The sequence below is a fragment of the Arachis hypogaea genome, chromosome 14, assembly GCF_003086295.3.
Source record: "Arachis hypogaea cultivar Tifrunner chromosome 14, arahy.Tifrunner.gnm2.J5K5, whole genome shotgun sequence".
Taxonomy (NCBI): domain Eukaryota; kingdom Viridiplantae; phylum Streptophyta; class Magnoliopsida; order Fabales; family Fabaceae; genus Arachis; species Arachis hypogaea.
In genome coordinates this window covers 4,445,622-4,466,386 of record NC_092049.1, presented here as the reverse complement: position 1 = coordinate 4,466,386, position 20,765 = coordinate 4,445,622, and the positions used below count along the sequence as shown (strand labels likewise).

Sequence of the window (20,765 nt, the reverse complement as noted above, 5' to 3'; positions counted from 1 at the left end):
AACTAAATGCTTTAAGTATGGTGTGGTTGAATAATGATAGAAGTGTCATTGGTAATGTGTAGGAATGAGTAAGATTGAATTTTGGTATGGTTTAAATGAATGAGACTTGTGAATTTGAAAGATTCGAAGTTTGGTGTCTTTTTGGATTTTGAATCTTGTGGTTGGTGTTGAAATTGAATGGTGGTGGAGGAAATTTGATGTGAACTTAGGTTGAATTTAGAGTTGGATAAAGTGAGTATTAGATGGTTTAGATGATTGAATGATTGATATGGTTGAGAAATGTTTGGTATATATTTTTGAGTGAATTTGGTATTGTTGGGTTGTGAATAATTGATTTTGGAATTGAGAGATTTGGTGAAATTGAGTCTTTAAGGTTTTTGGTAAAAATGGGTTTTAGGCCAATTTTGGCGGATCATATGTTGAACTACAATTTTTCAAATTGATTGAATTTTATATCAAATTAGAGATAATTCAAAGAGCTTTAAAACGGTATAGATTTTATAGAAATCGGAATTTTGTAGAAAAAGATATGATCATTGGAAGTTTGTGTTAAAAAACTGATTTCTTTGATGTTGCAGAAATTGTAAGTTCTGATTTGTGTGAGCATGCACACTGCTGTGCGCATGCTCTGAATAGGGGCCACATTTTTATTTGTGCATACGCACACCCTATGATTTTCAGAAAATGTATATACGTACAATTCTGGTGCGCATACACACACAGGGATATGCCTACTATTGAGAGTGCTCGCACACTCTGGTGCGCACACCCATTCTGTGAAATTTGCACGTTGTGTGTACGCACAACATCATGCGTATACACAAGCTCGGAAAACTCTTCAGGGCGTGCGTATGCACAATCCTATGCATACACATACTACCCTGTTTTTCAATAAAAACCTTTTTTTAACCGTTTTACCTTCCCGACAAGTTTACAAATTTGCGTAATACTTGTTTAAAACCTTTTTGCCAGTTTTAGGGTCTTGGATCAAGGGAAAAACAATAAAGGAATAAAAAGGGTATTTTAGTTATGAGTTTAGAGCCGGTGACATAGGTTTGGAAGGTCCATGTAAATCCTAGCATAAATTGGTGAAGACTGAGTTGTGAAGTATATGGTTGAAGAGATTTTTGAGAAATGGGAATGCTTATGATGAATTTGAGAAATTGAAAACCGGTGATGGTTATGATTATTTGAGAACTTGGAAAGAAATGATGAAATTATTGGATTATATGGGAGTGTGTAGAGCCTATATCTTCGGCGTGGCAGTTTTTCTGCTGCATGAGTGTGCGGAGCTTATATCCTCGGCGTGGCAATTTTTCTACTGCATAAGTGTGCAGAGCCTATATTTCTGGCGTGGCCATTTTTCTGCTACAAGAGTGTGCCTAACACTATATATTTGGAATAATTTATGATGAGCCAGTTATTATTGTTTCCTTATTTGTCGCATGTGTGTGCAGAGCCTATATCTCTGGCGTAGCAGACTTCCTGTTGTATGAGTGTGCGGAGCCTATATCTCCGGCATGGCAGATTTCTCTGCTGTATGAGTGTGCAGAGCCTATATCTCTGGGTGTGGTAGGAGGGTTACATCCGGGAGGATGTGTCGGATTGGCATTTATGGACTGACAAGTGATATCACAAGCCAATAAGAAAGGCATTCATCATATGCATCTTCTACCTGTTTGTGTGCTTTGCTTAATTTCTGTTATGCCTAAATGAATCACATGTTTACTTGATAATTGTTCTATTTGCTGTACATGTACTTTACTTGTACTTTACTTGTCTGTATTACCTGTGTTTTCTGCTAGGATTAAGGAGGTTCGGTAGGCGGTGGTGATGAGATCGCACGAAGGTTAGATTGGTGAAGGCTGTGGGATACAACGGTGTGATTAGTATTAGTTAGAAACCCCCTAAGTTTAGATAACACTATTATGGTTTATGTTTCAGTTGTTTATTTTTGTTAAGTTTGAATATCTGTATCGGTGTGAAATTCTAGGATTGCCTTTGGCGTCCCGGAACCTTACATCTTATATATGGGGCATTGTTACCATACTGACAACCTCTAGTTCTCATACCATATGTTGTTGTTTTTCAGATGCAGGTCGCAACCCACCACAGTGAGTTTGCAGATATGGTGACAGAGCGGAGGATGATCTTTCTCATGTTTTATTCTACTTTGCTCATGGTGAGTTTGCAGATATGGTGACAGAGCGGAGGATGATCTTTCTCATGTTTTATTTTATTTTGCTTGTGCTGTAGTTTTTCTCTCATCTTTTGTATATTTTACTCTGTTGCCTTAGAGTCTTTATTCCTGAAAACTTTGAGAGATAGGTTGTTGTTGTTTTAAACTTCAAAACTCTTTTGTATTTCAGTTTGATTAGCCGACCTAAATTCCATAGGCTGTGACTAGTCCTCTTTTTAGTATTTCAACTTATATATGTATATATCTTGTTACTTAAATTATTACCTTGTGTATCCTGGAGCTATCTACAAGGTTTTATATATATTATTATGTCTTGTTCTATTCGTACCTATACATTTAGTTACCGTGTGTGAACACTTTGCGTTTCGTAATTTTACTTTATGCAATTTGAGCTTTTATTCTTTCATCGGATTGGACCGGAGGTGAACACCCTGTCGAGACACAAGCCAATGACTTAGACCTCAATACGAGAATTTCACTTCTCAAGCCAAACTCATAATATGGGAAAGTTTTTACATGTACCAAATAATGGATCTAAGTTTATGAAATTATATCAAAATTAATTTTAAATTGAGAGAGATTTTGAGGCTTTGAAAACCTTTATTTTTTAGTTGATTTAATCTAATTTCATAAACTAATCATGTTAATAACTAATTACATCTATCATGTGTGTATTATAGTGTTACTTAACGTGTTATATCAACAAATTTTATTGTTATCAGTAATCATAGTGACAAAAAAATTAATGTAACTAACTTAAAATATTTAAAAGATAAATTTAATTAAAAAATATTGAAAACCAATTTAAAAAATAATTTTTTATTTTTTAAGGACAAATTTAACTATTTATTATTTTTTTTATTACAATAAGCATAAATATTCCAACATATTTATTTAGATAAATATGTTTTTAATTCTATCACTGTCATCAAAATGTTAATTATTGAAAATAATTTTTTTAACAATAGTATGAAAATCTTGTATTTTGTAATAAACACAAATATCATAACTTTTATTATTTTATTTGTGCAGAATTATTTTAATTAGTACACATGACATGAAAGTATTGTATTAACGAGTATATATTAATTTTTTTTTTTGTGATTAATCGGAGCCAAAGTCCAAAAGAAGACTAATTACAAACTAAACGGGGGCATAGAAACCCCTTGTTCATCATTAGCTAAAATGCTAATAACCTGTTTAAGAGGTAGGTCCCAAAAATAAAAGCCTGGATCTAAGTTTAGATTTTTTCGAGCTAGGTAATCAGCACATCTGTTGCTCTCCCTATAAATGTTTACAAACAAAAATTTCCAAGACTTCTTTTTTTTCACTGGTTAATATTTTTGATAAAGGCATTAGGGTGTTTGCTAAGATCTTTTTGACCATTAATCATGGATATAGTAGCTTGGGAGTCACACTGTATAACTAATTTCCTTATTTCCAAAGCCCAAGCCCGCTCTAGTCCTTTCAGAATGCCCCACAACTCAGCCTTGTAAGCTGAGCAACGACCGATGGGAAAGGAGAAGCCGCCAATCCACTTCCCATCGTTGCCCCTGAAGAGTCCTCCGCAACTAACCTTCATCGTCGTGCCCTCTATAGCGCCGTCTGTGTTCAGCGTGATCCAATTTGATGGTGCCCGATTCCATCTCACACGAATGGTTTCCTTCCGAGTTACCAAAGGTGAGATTTTCTTTCTGTCAAAAGATTCACGGATTTCTCACACCCTTTTTAAAATCTCCCTGCTTGCATTGGGAGGTCTTTGATAGTTGTTCTCATGAAGTTCTCTGTTTCGCCAATTCCACATGTTCCAGCATGTGATGTTGAAAGTGTCCTTCCATTCTGTATCTGGTGAGGTTCCTAGTTGATTGTTGAGGTTTAGAGTAATCCAATCCTTCAAATTGGTGCCGAAGAAAGCTTGCACAGCAACTGGTTATATCAGGTTCATCTAGGTGCTTGAGACAGTCGGGGAATTTCTGAAAGCATGTAAAGTGTCCTCTGGCTGAGTTCTACAACTATGGCATGTGTCATCACCACCAAAGGTGTGTGCTTGTCTGGTTTGTTAGCAATCTGTCGTGTAAAAGTCTCCACATTCATGAGCAATGAGAATGTTATTAGAAATAAGCCTACCCTTCAAAAAAGCACTCTGATTTGAACTCACTATTTTATTCATGAAGTTTTGAAGTCTATGAACCAGAATTTTTGAAAGAATCTTGTAGACAAATGAAGATAGGCTAATAGGTCTAATCTGTGTCGTTTCTCTAGCATCTGGGATCTTAGGGACCAAGCATATTTGAGTATGATTGAAGCCTTTAAGCATCCGTCCACCACCAAAGAAGCTACCCACTACTTTGAACACATCTCCACCGATAATATACTAGTAGAATTGGAAAAATTTTGCTATGAAACCATCATCTACAGGGACACTTTGAGCACAAACAGAGAAGGTAGCTCTCTTTGTTTCCTCAATAGTAACTGGCCTTACCAATCTTCGGTTCATGGAAGTTGTAACCGAAGGGGTGAACTCATCAAACAGGTAACTTGGTTATTCTGGATTTGGAGATGAAAAAATGTCTTTAAAATAGAATTCAGCTAAATTGGCTTTGCTCTCGAGGTCCGAAGCCATCTCACCATTAGTGGTGGTCAATTCCCATATTTTGTTTTTTCGGTTCTTGACTTGACACTTTTAGTGAAAAATACCTTGTATTTTTATCTCCTTCTTTTAACCATTTGCACATGAACTTCTCCTTCCAGTAACTCTCCTCCTTGTTAAGTTCATCCTCCAATTTTTTTTCTAGTTTACTCAACTCTATACCCCCATGAATGCCTTCATCCCGAAGGTGGTCTAGTTTAGCCGAAATTTCAACAATTTCTTTTCTTGAATTGTTTCTACCTTACTGCTGCCATAGGACTAATCGATGGCGACATATCTTCAGTTTTTGAGCTAAAGAAAACATAAGAGAGTCGTGAATTTCTGTTTTCTAGGCTTCAGTAATAATCTGCCGAACCTCCTCCACTTTGCACCAACGAGCTTGGAATTTGAATCTTCTCTTCGTGATCCAGGTTGGTGGATCAGATTTCAGCAATAATGGAGCGTGGTTAGAACCATTTGCAGTCAACCTTCTTACCACTGCCGAAGTATAAGCACTTCTCCACACTTGACCTGTCAAGAAACGGTCAATTCTCTCCCTTATTTGATGCTTTCCACGCCTCCTATTGGTCTAGGTAAACGGCTGACCCATCATCCCAAGATCCATCAATTTGTTATCATTAATGAAATCATTGAAGTTATCCATGGAAACCGACGTGCAAAGATTTCCCCCTTCCTTCTCATTTTGATTACGTGTCGCCTTGAAATCACCCATAATAATAAGGTTATCCTCAAATTGTGAAAGTTGGCTAGATAGCTCCTCATATTGTCGAACACAGATTTGTTTGTTAGTGCTGAGATACACCCTTGACCAGCCTCCAAACCAGATTTTTACCCTCGTCCTTTACTATAGCAACAATAGAGTAAGAAGTTGTTGAAAGTATTCTCACCTCCATATAATCCTTCCATGCTAATGCAATGCCCCTGCTAATCCACTTGGGTCTATGATGGTAAAACTTGAATATTCACAAGATCTTATTTTTCGTTCGACATTTCGAGATTGGTTTTTTGTTTCACAGAAAAAACTAACTCAAAAAAGTGAAATTGGCACATCTCTTTAAAATTGTGAATTGTCAGAGATCTCTCCAAACTCCACAATTTCACATGAGGATTCTCATTGGAACCTGGTTCCAAGGTTAATATATGTTCAAAATAATCAACAACCAAGCTACTAGACAATAATATAAGATTAGGTATGAGTTTTTTTCTCAACTCATTCTCACCCTCTTCATTATTGATTTTTTCTTGTAGGTATTCCCAAGGAACTGATTTGAAACTCGCAATGTATGAACCAAAATTTTCATAACCAAAGTCCTAATTTATCTCATTTATAAAATGTCTCATTTTTCCGGTCAATAATGTAACGATAAAAAAATTATATATTAACTTAAGAATATTTATCTATTTTGGTCTCAACAAAATTTCAAACTAAACATTTTAATTTCTAATTAAAATTAATTATTCGATTAGTCTTTAACAATTATTTCTATTAGTCACTTAAATTTTTTGCTCCGTTAATTTTAATAGAAGACAAAATAGTCCATGACAACTCTAACAAGAAACAAAATAGTCCCTGACCCTCTTGTTTGAAAACGATAATATTCTCCCCCAATTTTCATCATATCTTACATAATCCTAATAATCTAACACTACAACTTTAAGTTACACAATGTACACTCTACAACTTCAATATTCACAAGAAAAAAAATCCTCAACTTGTTCTCAACCAATTCATACTCAGGAAACTAGTGACTATATCTCTCAAATACTTGTCATCTTTGATAGATCCCATGAATCTAGACAGTAAGTTTGATTTATTAAGACCCGTCATCGTTGTCACCATCTCCCTCTTCCTCTTCCTCTTCTCCATCATCTCTATAGCCATATTGTCCACCACTCCGATTATTTTCTTCAGCTTCTTCTCCGAATCAACGTTTAGTAATCGTTTCAATTTCCATATAAACAACGACGGCGATATTATTGGTTGTACTGATAGCTTGGATGCGAGGTTAAAGTTGTCTACCAATTTGGACTCTAGGATAGAAGGAACGAAGCATTGGAGTCCATTCCAAATAAGAATTTGCATGTGATATCGAGGGAGAATCTTATCATAATGTCCTAATGTCCAACAATCTATATTGCTTGCTAGAAAGTGGAGAAAGGCGTGCCCTTGAAATAGTTATGGAACTTGGTCTTGAGGATGTGGTTGACGTTGTCGGGATTGGAGGTGATACTGTTATCGAGAAAGTGGAAGTGAATGCTTCTGGTGGGTGAAGTGCAGAGGAAGTAGGTGTACCAGTCACAGAGATTTAGGAAGTATGTGGTTCATGACATGTTTAGGTAGGTACGACACATGTGGCAGTTATACCATGGCTTGATCTTGGAACTGAAAAGGAGAAAGGAGAAGATAGAAAAGAATGTTGTGAAGGTGAAGAAGGAGAGTATGAATGTTAGAATTATGCAAGATAGTAAGATACGATGAAAATTGGGAGAGAACAGTATTGTTTTCAAACAAAAGGGGGCATGGACCATTTTGTATCTCGTTAGAGCTGTCAGGGATCATTTTATCTTCCGTTAGAATTGACGGAATAAAATACCCAAATGACTGACGAAATTAATTATTAAGAATCAATCGAATACCTAATTTTAGTTGAGATCAAACAGAAATGTCTGGTCTAAAATTTGTTAAAAATCAAAATGGGTAAATCCTCTTAAGTTAATGTATCACACAACTAGAAATGACACTAAAAAACAAAATTAAGGACAAATTATATATCATACATTTTTTTTTTTTTAACCAAAGATATGAGACTCGAACCCGCAACCTCTTAATTGAGTATGGGGAGACAATGCCACTTAAGCTATTACTCCTTGGCAATTATATATCATACATTAATTTATAAGAAGAGCTAAGTTTAATATTTATACCAATTTGTTAGTGTCATATCATATGAATTGATGAAAAAGTGGATTATTCTACATTACTTATCCTTTTCAATATTTTTTTAATATGTTTTCTTAAAATGTTTTGTGGTAGTTTAAATTTTCATTAGAGATGCATGTATATCAAGTTATCAACATGAATAAAAACGTATTGCATATAATCCATAATATCGTCTAATTTTATAATATTTACCCTAAAACCGATATATGAAACGAGGGAAGGTATTAGGGTTGACCAGTAACGAACCCAAAAAATTTATGTTGGGGGGCAAAAATAATATACATTACTATTAAAAAATATATTAATCTAAATTAAAAAAATAAAAATGTACATTAATTATTCGAATAAAAAAAAGTCAAAAATTACATATAATAAAATAGAAGAAAAGATATTTTTTAAAATATTTTTTTATTATTATTTCTATAAATAAAAATATATATTCTAAATTAGTAAATTGATCAATTAACTTTAGAAATTTATATACAATATAATTACATATAATAAAATAGAACGAAAGATAAACAAATAAATAATAAAGATTACTAAATTGAGAATAAAATAAAATATATAAATTTATAAAGAGAATAAAAAATTAGATTAATACCTAAACTATAATGGCTTGAATTATAATTTGTAATTGAAAATATCAAAAAGAGAAACAATGAAATTGAAAGATATATAGAGTCATAAAGAGTTATATTAAAAAAATAGAAAACTTAAAAATTTACCTTTTAATGAAGAATAGATGACCACTAGAAAATAAATATAAAAAGAAGGTTGAAACTAAGAAGAAGATTTAAAAGAATAAAGGAGTGATGACGACTGAGATTTGAGAATGAGAGAAGACTAAATTTGATTATGTTAACTAATAGTCAAAATGATAGAAAGATAAAGTGGATGAGACTTTAAATAATTAGACTAAATTTATTTGTAATGAGGTCATTTAAAATTTAAAATAGAGACATATTATATATGTATATATATATATTTTTAAAAAAATAAGAGTGGGGATTTACCCCCTAATTCACTACCTGGGTCCGTCCGTAGTTGACCCTATATAATAATAATTTAATTATTAACTTTTTCTATCTCATTTATTTTTTGAAATATTATATCTGAGTTTTACCTTTCTCTCCAAAATACCTTCCAAAGATACTTTATTTAACTATTTAATAACATAAATCACACTGGAAAAAAAACACTGATAAAGTAATTTAAAAGTTAGTGCGTCTTTTGTAAAAAGAGAAGGAAAAAAGTCAATCTATTTGGTTGTAAATTTATCCATATCTATATGTATACAGATTTTAATTTTAATGGACTGATGTATAAAAATATTTTATATAATTATTTAATTTTATTTTATTTTATGATTATTTATGTGATTTATGTCAAAAATAATTAATTTTAGTGATGCAATATTGTACAATTAGTTATATATAAAATTATTTTATATTTATTAATATAAATTTAATTTTGATATAATAAATATGTATAATATTTTACACAATTATTTAATTATATATTTCTTATAGTTATTCATATAATTAATATAAAAAATAATTATTTTTATTACATATTTAAGATTGTGTTTAGTTCTAAAAATAAGATAAAATAAGATAGTAAAAATAAGACACAAAAAAATAAAAATATAAAAATAAATATTTTTATATTTTATTTAGTGATAAATTAAAATAAATTATAAAAATTTAATTTATTTTTATTTTTTTAATAAAAAAATTTAAAAAAAATATAATATTAATAAATATAATAATAAAAAATAACAAAAATAATAAAAAATAAAAATATTAATATTTTTTTATTAAAATAAAAATAAAATATATTAATTTAATATTTTTAAATATAATATTTATTTATAACTCATATGTGAAATACGATTTTGTATCTTTATATTTTTGTTTCATTATTCCATACTTGTAAACAAAGTAACAAACAGTAGGTGGCGTTACGTGTAAATTAAATTCTATTTATATTTATACTGATACTGATATATATAAGAGTGGCCTCGTACATTCGTAGATTACACGTTTTATAAGAAAAGAGAAGGGAACGGCAAAACGCAACGTCGCAACGGTATATGCTTTCCGCTCGCTAAGTCCTTTTGACATAACACACACTCTCACTAGCTTCGGTTAGGGCAGATGGCAATTTGGGGCTTTTTCTGCGCAATTAGGGCACACAATTTTCTGTGATTGATCCTCGCAAGCGGAAGAAGATGTAATACCAAAGAGATTCTCGTTCTTCATCCTTCATCTTTGACCGTTTCCGCGAGTGTCGTAACTGCAGGACTCGAAGCCGTTTTTCTGTTAGGGTTTTTCGTCGTTGTCGTCGCATGAAGGGTGCGTTGGATCGGACGAAGGTGGTGCTGCGGCACTTGCCTCCTACGATTTCTGAGGCCGCACTTTTGGACCAAATTGACGGCACCTTCGCTGGCCGCTACAATTGGGTCTCCTTTCGTCCCGGAAAAATCAGGTTTGCGATTCTGCATTTCCGCTCCTTCAGCTTATAATGTTTAGTTTCTTTTTTCTTCATTGTTTCTTTGCTTTAATATTCCTTTGTTAATGTTTATTTAGATATTATTTTGTTCCATTATTGAATCTTGTTTTATGCAAAGAAATGCCAGATTGATATCAAAATCCTTGAAGGGATAGTTTAATGTCCAGCATATCTTTTCTTTTAGTGTCTTTTTGTGCTTATGCATCGACTGCAGACGTCTCTGTTGTAGCAGTATGTATATGAAGGAAGAGTGGCTTTGAAATCATCCTTGTTACTTCTCTTTTGTTCTACATTCTTACACTAAAGTTATGGTTGCGTGTATATCTTATTACCGGAGCCAAGTAACCCTGGTTGAGGTTTGCCCTGTTATTGGGAGAATAACTTTAAAATATATTTGAATTGTTCACCATCTTGTTGCTTGTTTCATTGGTAGCACTCCTTTTTCTTGAATTCCTTTATTTGAAGTTTTTTTTTTTCTCGTTAAGGCTGACCGTCTATGATGCGATTTGTTATATGAATGGATGTGCGTTTACAATGCGTAGCATATATGTTAAGCCTTTTCTTTTTTTAAAAATCTTTTACATCGATTTTCAGCCAGAAGCATATGTCCTATTCCAGAGCTTACGTTGACTTCAAAAAGCCAGAGGACGTTATAGAGTTTGCTGAGTTCTTTAACGGCCACATCTTTGTAAATGAAAAGGGTAACTATTGACATCCTCTGCAATTATTCATTAGTCATGTGTATGATCTTGCAAAAGTAAAAGGGTTGTATCATTGTCATCATTATTGTAGTTGGATTTTGGTCAGTGCATTTTTACTAGCTTCTATAGATATGTCTCCAGTACCAAAGCTGGCTCTCCACATATTTTAAGCAATGAGTGGAATATCTGACTTGGGACAGGGTTTACGTTGCATATACTCAATATCTTTTAAGGAATATGTGTAGAAAGCTTTCGATTATCATCAATTTTGTATTCAAAGTAACTTAATCCACATACACACTGCATCCTGACTCTGGATCTCTCTCTCTGTGGCTGTATTTCCTTCCCAGGAGCACAGTTCAAAGTCATGGTTGAATATGCTCCTTCACAACGTGTTCCTAGACAGTGGTCTAAAAAGGATGGCCGCGATGGGTCCATATACAAAGGTACCACTTAGACAGAGACTTGACGTATCTTTCAGGGTATATGTTAGTCAAATGGACTTATATGTATTGAATCTTTTCCTTTTGATAAATATTAGTATTTGCATGGTTAACATCTAGATTCTGAGTATCTGGAGTTTCTTGAACTTCTTGCCAAGCCTGTTGAGAATCTTCCCAGTGCTGAGATACAGTTGGAGAAAAGGGAAGCAGAACGATCAGGTTAGGCAATTAATATGGAAAATATGCAATAAATTTTAGGTTTGAAAGTTAAGCAATATAATATCGTTCATTGACAGAATTGGTAGGTCTGAGATATCTTTAATTTTATTTATTTGATTCATGTTCCTAAGCAGGTGCTGCAAAAGATAATCCTGTAATTACACCATTGATGGACTTTGTGCGTCAGAAAAGAGCTGCCAAGGGACCTCGGGTATTCTTGCATCTGATTAACTCATGAAGTCCCATTATGTGTGCATTTGTGTATCCATCTGTGCATGTGTTGAGATGTGAGAGTGAATGTTTGTGCAGAGATCACTTTCTAATGGAAAAGTGAGTAGAAGAGCTGGCACATCATCAAATGGGAGTAGTTGTTCTGCCTCGTCAAGACGAGGTTCTGGAAAGAAGAGGATTTCCACCACAATGGTGTGTTGCTTGTATTGTTAATTTGTTCACTAGTTCATTAGAGAGCAATGTGTTTTTCATTTCTAATTCTAAGTAACCACTTATATTTTGCTCTGGGCACTTGGGATGAATAATTTATTTCCATTTACCTGATTGTGTCAGATTGCATAGTTGTCTCCTTGCTAGGGTAAAAAGATCAATTTTTGGTTCTGAGAAGTTAAGTATTAGTACTGGCAATTAGATGCAATATTTTTCTAAACAAGCTGTGATATATTTTTATTTTATTCAACCTCATTCTTTTGTAAAACTGTGGGAGGGAAATAAATACTTTTGATTTTTGTGGTATTGTTTGGCTTATGAAAATAGCAGAAGCATGAAATAATGATATTTTTTCTTATTTAGAGAAATAGGTAGTGAGCAGCTTATATTTTAAGCAGAAGCAGTAGAAGAGAGTGAAATGATCCTTAAATTTCATGCACCATTTTTTTTAAGAAAATATATCATTTATTATCTATTAATTTAAAGGATAATAATTTCTTTTTTAATAAAAAAGTACTTCTATAATTTCATCAAAATATAGAAGTATCTTTTTTCAATGTTTGCTCCTGTTTCTGCTTTTGGGAAGAAAAAACACAGTTCTCTCAAAATCTTAACCGAATGGAATGGCCCCAATAATATATTTTCCGGAAAAATTGCAGATGGAACTTAGAGTGATATGATTAAAAAATGGTCACTTTAAATTGTTATTAATATATTAGTTTACTATAAATCAAATTTTTAGTTCATCGTAAAGCAATGCCAGTATTTGATAATTCTCTAGTTGTAATTGCTTGCACACACAGATATGGAGAATGATCTTGGTTCTAACTTGTGCTTAACAATGTCTGATTTTCACTTCTACGTCGGACAGTATGTTGCAAGAGACACAGGGAAAGGTTCCATTGGAAAAGACAAAACAATTTACACTTTGGTTCCCAGGCAAGGTGATCAGCATCATTCAAGTAAAACTTCAACTGTGGCTTCATCAGATGCAAACCAAACACTGGATGAGAATGGTAAGTTTATATTTTTGTTTGGAATTTAGTTGTTATTTGTTTCTCCTTTACGTCTCATTTACGGCTTGGGGCCCATGTTTGAAAACCTCTTTGAATGTATACATTTGTTTTATTTGATGAATTTAGGGCATTGAGATTTTTTCTTCTAATATAAGTTGTGATATCAGCATAATCCCTGTGCCCTGTTTCTTAACTGGCTCTCCTAGCATTCTTGTTTCTGCATCATCATCATCATTCTATTATTATTATTGGAGTCGCTGTCTATTTTTGTATGAGTTAATAGTTTAGCTTTGTTTTCTTCAATTTAATTGTGTTCAATGGGGATTTGCTTAACACTTTGTCCTTTATTTAAGGAGTTGCTGGAAATACTGGTTCCGGGAAGAAGGTCCTGCTTCTTAAAGGGAAGGAAAGAGAGATAATTAATGTGAGCTTCTTATTTTCATCTGAGTAGTCCATTTTATTTATATGCTTGCACATGTTGCAAAAGGATTCGTCTAGAACCCTTAGGATGTGTTGACTAGAATGCATATTTTGATGCACAAGGAAGAAAATGCAGTGTGGACAAACCTGACCTGAATTGAGTGAAAGTTGTTTTATTTACTGTTCTTACTCTGATGGGAAGCAACTTTGAAATTCTGCTTCTTTATGTTGTGACGTCAATGTCAATGAGTTGCCACTGGTCATGTCTAGTTTGTATCAATCAGATGCATCTTGATCTGGTTTTCTGCAATTATCGCCTAAATTTTAATTAATTTGATTGATTCATTCTATTTGAATGTTCTCGTGGATGATAGTACCCTTAAATCATCCTTTTACTAATTGGAGTTGTTGATAAATGTTGGTTTCAATGTAATCTTAGTGGCTCATGAAATGACGAGGAGAGAGATTAACTAATTTATTAAGATTCAAGGATGGCACTTAGTTATTACTTGTCAGTTAATAATAAAAAGGTCAATGTACTATAGAGAAAGCACTACTTATAGATGATATTATGATGCTTATCATTTTATTGGCATAATGGTTCATACTAAAGTGACTTTGAGGATTATTTTCCTCTAATATGCTGCCTTATTGCTCGTGACATGAAATATGATGAATCAGGAATCCACTATAAGTTCTGGCATGGATTGTTCTTTGGTTCCTTTTATTGTGATTGATGGATTTATCATGTATGATCATGCTATCACTTCATATTTTGATGGGTTTCTTATTGTGCAGGGGTCTGATTTAGATAGTTTAATAGAGCAGAATAATGTAACATCTTCAGCCAAAACAATTGTTGGCTCAACACCTCTGAAGCAGAATCAGAGGCATGAAGGTAGTGCAAGGATTATTAGAAGCATACTCTCAAACAAGGAAATGCGCCAAAGTCAGTCAGCCAGGCCTCAATCGGAGCAGACAATACCAACATCTGATCTACAAAAAGAAAGACAACCACCTCGCCCTGTACATGTGCAATTGATTTTAAAGGGTTCTAATGGGACACCAGAGAATAGGATTGGCATGCATGATTCACGTAATTCAAGTGAGAGGCTGGAGAAACGTGTTAGGCATAAGGATAGACCTGATCGTGGTGTATGGACAAATCGTTCCATTGGAGGCGATGATTCTTTATCATTGTCTGCTTCCTCACAAGTAGACCATTTGGAAGGTAGATGCTTCATTATGTTTACTATGATTTCAATGACAGGTCTTCTGAAAAGCATGTTTTATGAGATAGAACTGTACATTTGGCATCTATTTGGTGTAAAGCTCATGATCTTTGTAAAGGACTTTGCCTCAGACATGTAGAGAGATTAGAAAGCTATGCCTTATAGATAGCTCTTTTGTTTTGTCTCTTGTATGGAAGATCTCTATCCTCCTTGAATTTGTTCTTCTGTCTTAATGATATTGTCTTATCAAGTTTTTTTTTATGTAATTATTATTTTTATTTATTTATTTGTTCAAAAAAGAATCCTTAGTGCTTGTATAAAATGTGAAAAAGCGAAAATCAGTTTCAATCAACGATACTACTGATGTTTAAGGCACAGCATTGTACTGTTGTCTGGAAATCTGGTGCAGCCCCTATGTGTTGTTCTCATTTGGTAATTTTTATATGTATCTGAAACAGGTCATGCAGAGTCAAAACATGTGACAGCACATGTAAGAGGTGGGGATGTAAAATCGATCGCAAGTGGTCGTGGCAGTCATTCCTCAGAAAATGGTTGGTTTTTTGGCTTTGGAATATAGGATCTTTATCTCTGTGTAAATTTAGATTGGTTTTTGTTTAATTTTCAATGCTTGTGTGCTTTTCAGGCTTTGGTAAACATTTTGGTCGCCGGGGACCAACACATCTGAAGGATGTTGATGGCTATTCTGTTGCAAATGAGGGAAAGCATCATAGAAGAACTAGTGGCTCACATGGTTCCCACGAGGTACCTAAATTTGATTTCTGCATGATTGTACACTATATTTTTTTTCTGGTTCAATAAAATGTCAGTATCTCCTATGAATTGCAGAAGCAGGTTTGGGTTCAGAAAGCAAGTTCTGGGACCTAGTGTATTTAGATTGGTGAGACAATCTCTTGATCAGGCCTGTAATTACATAGCTTAGAAACATGTTTTTTGCTGAACTGGTATTAGGACTTATCTGACATTTTTTTCCATGATTCTTTTAAAATTTTAGTGTGGAATTGTCATATATTAGGATAAAAATCCATCCATATTGCTGTGCATCTCATACCATTTGTTTTTTAGATTTTGATTAATTTAATTTTTTAAACAATCAAGCAGATTTCCCCCCCATAATATAGTTATTAAATTAGCATTAGCTTTATGAAATTTTAGTCTGCACTGCAAGGAGTGGTTAGATTTTGCTTTTAACAGAGGCCTCATAATTGTCAATCTTATATGAAAGAATTTGTGAAGATATTATGCAAAACTTTTATTTGCTCACAATTAAACACATTCATCTTTAATAGTTAAGTTGTATTCTAAAATGTGAATAATTATCATAAATCTAATGCATAAATGACAAGTCTATATAATAGAAGTCAAGAAGCAGAAGTGGGAAAAGCCCGAAAAACTGCACCAGCTATAATGTTAAGCCACTGAGATTTAAGGGCCTAGTAGATTTTTCTAGAAAGAGTAAAAACCCAGATAAAGATAAGAAACACACCAGCCCAAGCAAACGTACATTTCAACTCATAAATTCTGTTTTCTGCATTAGCAAAGTTCATACAAGAGAGAGGTAACCATAGTGAACTGGTTGATGGCATTATGTTGTTTTCTAACTGTATATGGAAATTTAATGATTTTCAGTGCCCATTTCTGTTTTCTGTATTTACCCATGTGAAGGTTGATTATTTTCCTGTGCAGTGGTAAGCTTGCTGACTTGCAATTTGGGAGCATCTATTTGCTAGCTGCTGGATTCTGTCTCTTTTTGGTTGACAGATTCTTCTAGGTAACTGAGTTTGTGTGGTAAAAAATTCTTTACAATTAAAATATTCGGACATAGATTGAAGATGGGATCCGTTCAGAGAGAGAGAGAGAGAGAGATTATTGGCATCAGAATTCCTTGGTCTCCCTATTACAAATTGTAGATGTTTGAAGAATTGTGGATAGATTTGAATAGCCTGGCAAGTTGACTGAGTAATGGGCATTGTCTGGGTTTATATTCCAATATCTTAAATAGTTTAGGTGTAAATATGAATCCAGGATTTTGTGTGTCCTTAGCAGCCCCTATTATACAATCTCTCGCTAGCTGTCCACCAAATACAAGTAGGAGCTTGCGAAAATGATCCTGGATCAGTTTTGGACTACCTCTCTGCTCATTTACATTGAAGGAACACTCAAATGGACTATGTTTCAGGCTCGCTATGTCTACATCCTATCGTTGACTTTGGAGTTTTCTCCAGGGCACAGACACGGAAATACCATAGATGGTGTGTTACTAAGGATAAATAAGGTCTTGCGGGAGTTACTAGTGTGTGGATATTGTTCTGGCTCTAAAATATTATTGTACAGTGTGGTATTGCATACTTGCATGTCTCAGCAAAACATGGCTGTTACACTGCTGGTTCGTGATTATAAGTTAATTAATTTTGTGAATTACCATCCTTATCCTTCCCAAACGTAGTAGTTATAAACCCATGTTTAGATTATTGTGGATGTCATCCGTCTGTAAAGTCCTTTATGCTATTTGGGTATTAGAATTCCATCAGGATCACATTGGTGTCATGGTGTGTGGATGTTTTCCAACTGTAAAGTTTGGGAGGGAGGATGTCTAAGACGAAATATGAAGTTTATCCTTATATTTAATAACATCTTTTTACCAAATTTACTCTGGCTTCCTTATGTTGTTTTTCAATTTTCATTTTTAGCACGAGATTTAAATATATTACTGTGGAAATTCATGTAGTCGTCTTCACGTAGTAGTTTTCATGTTTTTCATGTAAAGATGATAGTTAAAATTTAAAAGTTATTAGATGTTCATGTAAAGATGATAGTTAAAACTTAAAGGTTATTAGATAGTTTAATTAAACATGTTAAATAATTTAATAAATTTCATCTATCAATTTTATTCGAGCCAATTGCACGCCAGTGTTTACTTTTATAATACACACAAAGAAGGGCACATTGATATTATTGATTTAGCTTCTCTAATGTTGTCTCACATAAGTTACTCAACTCTTGGCTCTTTTAATATTATTATTATTATTTGTTCCCTTCTATTTGTTGGTTTGGCACCCTCGTCGAGCAGTGCTAACATGAAACGTCAACTTAGCAATGGAATAGGAAAGGATAGACTAGACACTAGAGGATTGGACTGACTCTACCCTCCACCGCATAAAATTTGTTCTGTCTTCTATTTTTTATTATGACGTTTAAATGTTATAAATTAAAACTAGTGGTTGTGCTCAATGTGTTTCAGTATACAAGAATTTATGGCAGAAACAACGGTGGTCTTTGTCTTCTTTAATTCATCGTATAAAGTACTGTAGTAATTAGTCAGACTAGAGGGACCGTTTTTCGTGGTCATTTGCGCACATGAATGTCCCCACACTTTCCCAAACAATAAGAGATACTAACAGCATCGTTTGTAAGCATGAACTCTTGACAAATGTTCCTTCTCCAATCTCCCTAAAAGCTAAGTTCATCTCATATATTGCCATTTCATGAAATTGCAATACTTTAGTGCGGGGTGTGTAAAATCTATAGCCTCAAGTATTCAAGTATAGTATTTAAGTAGGTGGTTATTTACATAAAGATATTTTTTAAGTAAAAATATTGGTTAAGATTATATGTATTATATTAAATAATCTAGTGAAATATATTAAAATATTTGACAATTTTTAATTATCGTGATATTTTTATATGAATATATCCTTAGTTGATGATATTGGATTAAGAACCTTTTTTCTTGTTCTCATCCACAAGACTAATGGATACATCATTTTAAAAGCTAGTAGTGGTGGTTAAGGAGGCAAGGATGGCCTACATATACCGTGTCAAGCAATGCGTAGATTGGAGCGAACATGCATCTAGAATATTCTTCCCTCTCCTCCCTCTTCATTTTCTTAAAATTCGTTTTATATTAATATATATATAATATAATACTATAAATGTTTAATATACATAACTCCCCCACTCACCAAGTACTATTTTAGTATATGCTTCAACTTGGGATGTTCAGCCACTTTCACTAATCCCATGTTAGTAAGGTTGCTTATTATTATATACCTTTGGGGAAAAAAAAAAAGAGGTTGCTTATTATGAGTTTGTTTGGAATGAAAGAAATTGAAATTTACTTAAGTGTTCATTTTTTTTTTATTTTGAAACAATTAAAAATAAATGATTTAAATTCTTTTAAAAATTTTAATTTTCATTTTCTTATTTATAAATCAGACTAAAAAAGATTTTATTTTTAAATTTACTTACTCACTTTTTAAATTTAAATTCTATTTTATTAATATATTATAGTCATTTTAAGTCATAAAATTAAATTTAAAATAAAAATAATTTTTTTTTAAAAAAATAATTTTTTTTTCTCATATTAAATAATTTTCAAACAACCTTTATATGTTTGGACCACTGCTCATTTGTGATTTATCCCATAAGTCTAGTTTTTCAATGTAAAATGCTAATGTAGTTCATCAAAGAGGAAGATGACCTATTACTAATATAATTATGTTAACTAATGAGCTAACTGGGGAGGCAGATAAAGAGCGGATTTTTATCCTATTCGATTTTGTCTCATCGAATAATAACTCATATAAAATTTGTTCTATTTTTATTTGTGGATAATAAAAAGTTGAATTTTAGCTCGTCTTTGCGAGTACGTTCTCTATAATTATTAAAATTTAATAAGTAAAATAAAATTTTAAAATTTATATAACCATTATCACATATATATAATATAGATTAAAATAAAAGCTTAAATATAATACAATATTATTAATCATTTTATTAATTATTTTACATATATTATATACGGGTATTACCTAAATTCAATCCTGTCATCGCTAAAAATTCATCCAGGACGGGTAATTACTCTTCCTCTATGAATGGATAAAGATCAGATGAATATAGACAAATTCGGATAGTTTGTCATCCTTAAAATTAAGTATTGTTAAATTCTCGCAGGTTTTTTTTGTTGTTTTTTAAATAGTATTTATACTTTATAGAATTTTCCTCTCTGTAGTATTATTAATAAATTGTTTTGAATGTTAAACTCTAATTCAATTAGAAAAAACAATGATAAAAAAATTCATCAAATCGCCTATATGATGGAATGGAGTGGCCTTTTCAATCTTATGCACATGAAAGCATGCTGGCAATGGAAAAACTAGGCAGGCTTAAAGTAAAAAGTAAGCCCTAGAGTTCAATAGGCACAAATTATTACAATCGAGTTTGCGTTCTTCCTTCCTTTAAAGACAGAAAAAAGTTTTGGTCAAAACCATTATTGTTAATCATGAATCTACAAAGTTGATAAAATTAAAAATCTTAGAGACAAGTAAAAGTATCTTCAATTTGATCTTAGTTTCAAGTTCATGCCCAGTATTTTCAGGAATTTTTTTAGGGTTATTTACTTATTTTCCAGCTTATTCTTACGCATTGTTTTTTATATTCTATAACATAATAAAATTTGATATTTGTATAATTTTATTAGCATTTAATTTTGATGCTCTAAAATATTTTATATATTTATTTTTTTATAAATAATCATTCACATTGTCAAAATAAAAAATAATTATTTTTACTAATATTTAATTATATAATTAAATACATACATAAAATTATTTTATATAGATTGATAATGTATTAAAATTAAATTTATTTTATTCAGCTACCGTTCTACAAATAATTGATCTTTCCAAATTTTAAAATGAGTAATAGCTAAAATGGCATAGACTCCCCATACTCAATTAAGAGGTTGCGGGTTCGAGTCTCCTAATTCAAATGACATAGTCTCCTCATACTCAATTAAGAGGTTGCGGGTTCAAGTCTCATATCTTTGGTAAAAAAAAAAAATTTGATCTAATTTAAATGAAAAGTTATATTCTATATTTTATAAAAATATTATTAAAACAGAAAACTGAACCAATGCAACCTAAACTGACATGAAAATTAGATTTATAATTTTATTGAATTCACCAACCA

The 20,765-nt window shown here is 32.4% G+C and overlaps 1 protein-coding gene across 4 annotated transcripts; it reads left to right on the top strand.

Moving 5' to 3' along the window:
• The first annotated feature begins 9,804 nt into the window (after positions 1-9,804).
• Positions 9,805-17,441, top strand: LOC112741070 (regulator of nonsense transcripts UPF3). Of its 4 annotated transcripts, none has more exons than XM_025789892.3 (13): positions 9,805-10,281; positions 10,900-11,006; positions 11,357-11,452; positions 11,570-11,668; positions 11,803-11,879; positions 11,978-12,091; positions 12,981-13,125; positions 13,482-13,549; positions 14,344-14,776; positions 15,236-15,328; positions 15,421-15,539; positions 15,624-15,675; positions 16,482-17,441. In XM_025789892.3, the coding sequence occupies exons 1-12, from the start codon at positions 10,142-10,144 to the stop codon at positions 15,660-15,662; spliced, it is 1,530 nt and encodes a 509-aa protein (XP_025645677.1). In that variant the 5' UTR covers positions 9,805-10,141; the 3' UTR covers positions 15,663-15,675; positions 16,482-17,441. The 4 variants fall into 4 exon arrangements, with proteins under 4 accessions (XP_025645677.1, XP_025645676.1, XP_072071491.1 ...); XM_025789891.3 differs by having other exon boundaries at positions 13,479-13,549; XM_072215390.1 differs by lacking the exon at positions 15,624-15,675.
• Positions 17,442-20,765: the final 3,324 nt, after the last annotated feature.

Excerpts from the sequence above, each read along its gene's own strand:
- LOC112741070 (XM_025789891.3), top strand. The coding sequence starts at position 10,142 with ATGAAGGGTGCGTTGGATCGGACGAAGGTGGTGCTGCGGCACTTGCCT. Across the intron at positions 11,880-11,977 it reads GAGCTGCCAAGGGACCTCGG|AGATCACTTTCTAATGGAAA; the intron begins GTATTCTTGCAT and ends ATGTTTGTGCAG. Across the intron at positions 14,777-15,235 it reads ACAAGTAGACCATTTGGAAG|GTCATGCAGAGTCAAAACAT; the intron begins GTAGATGCTTCA and ends TATCTGAAACAG.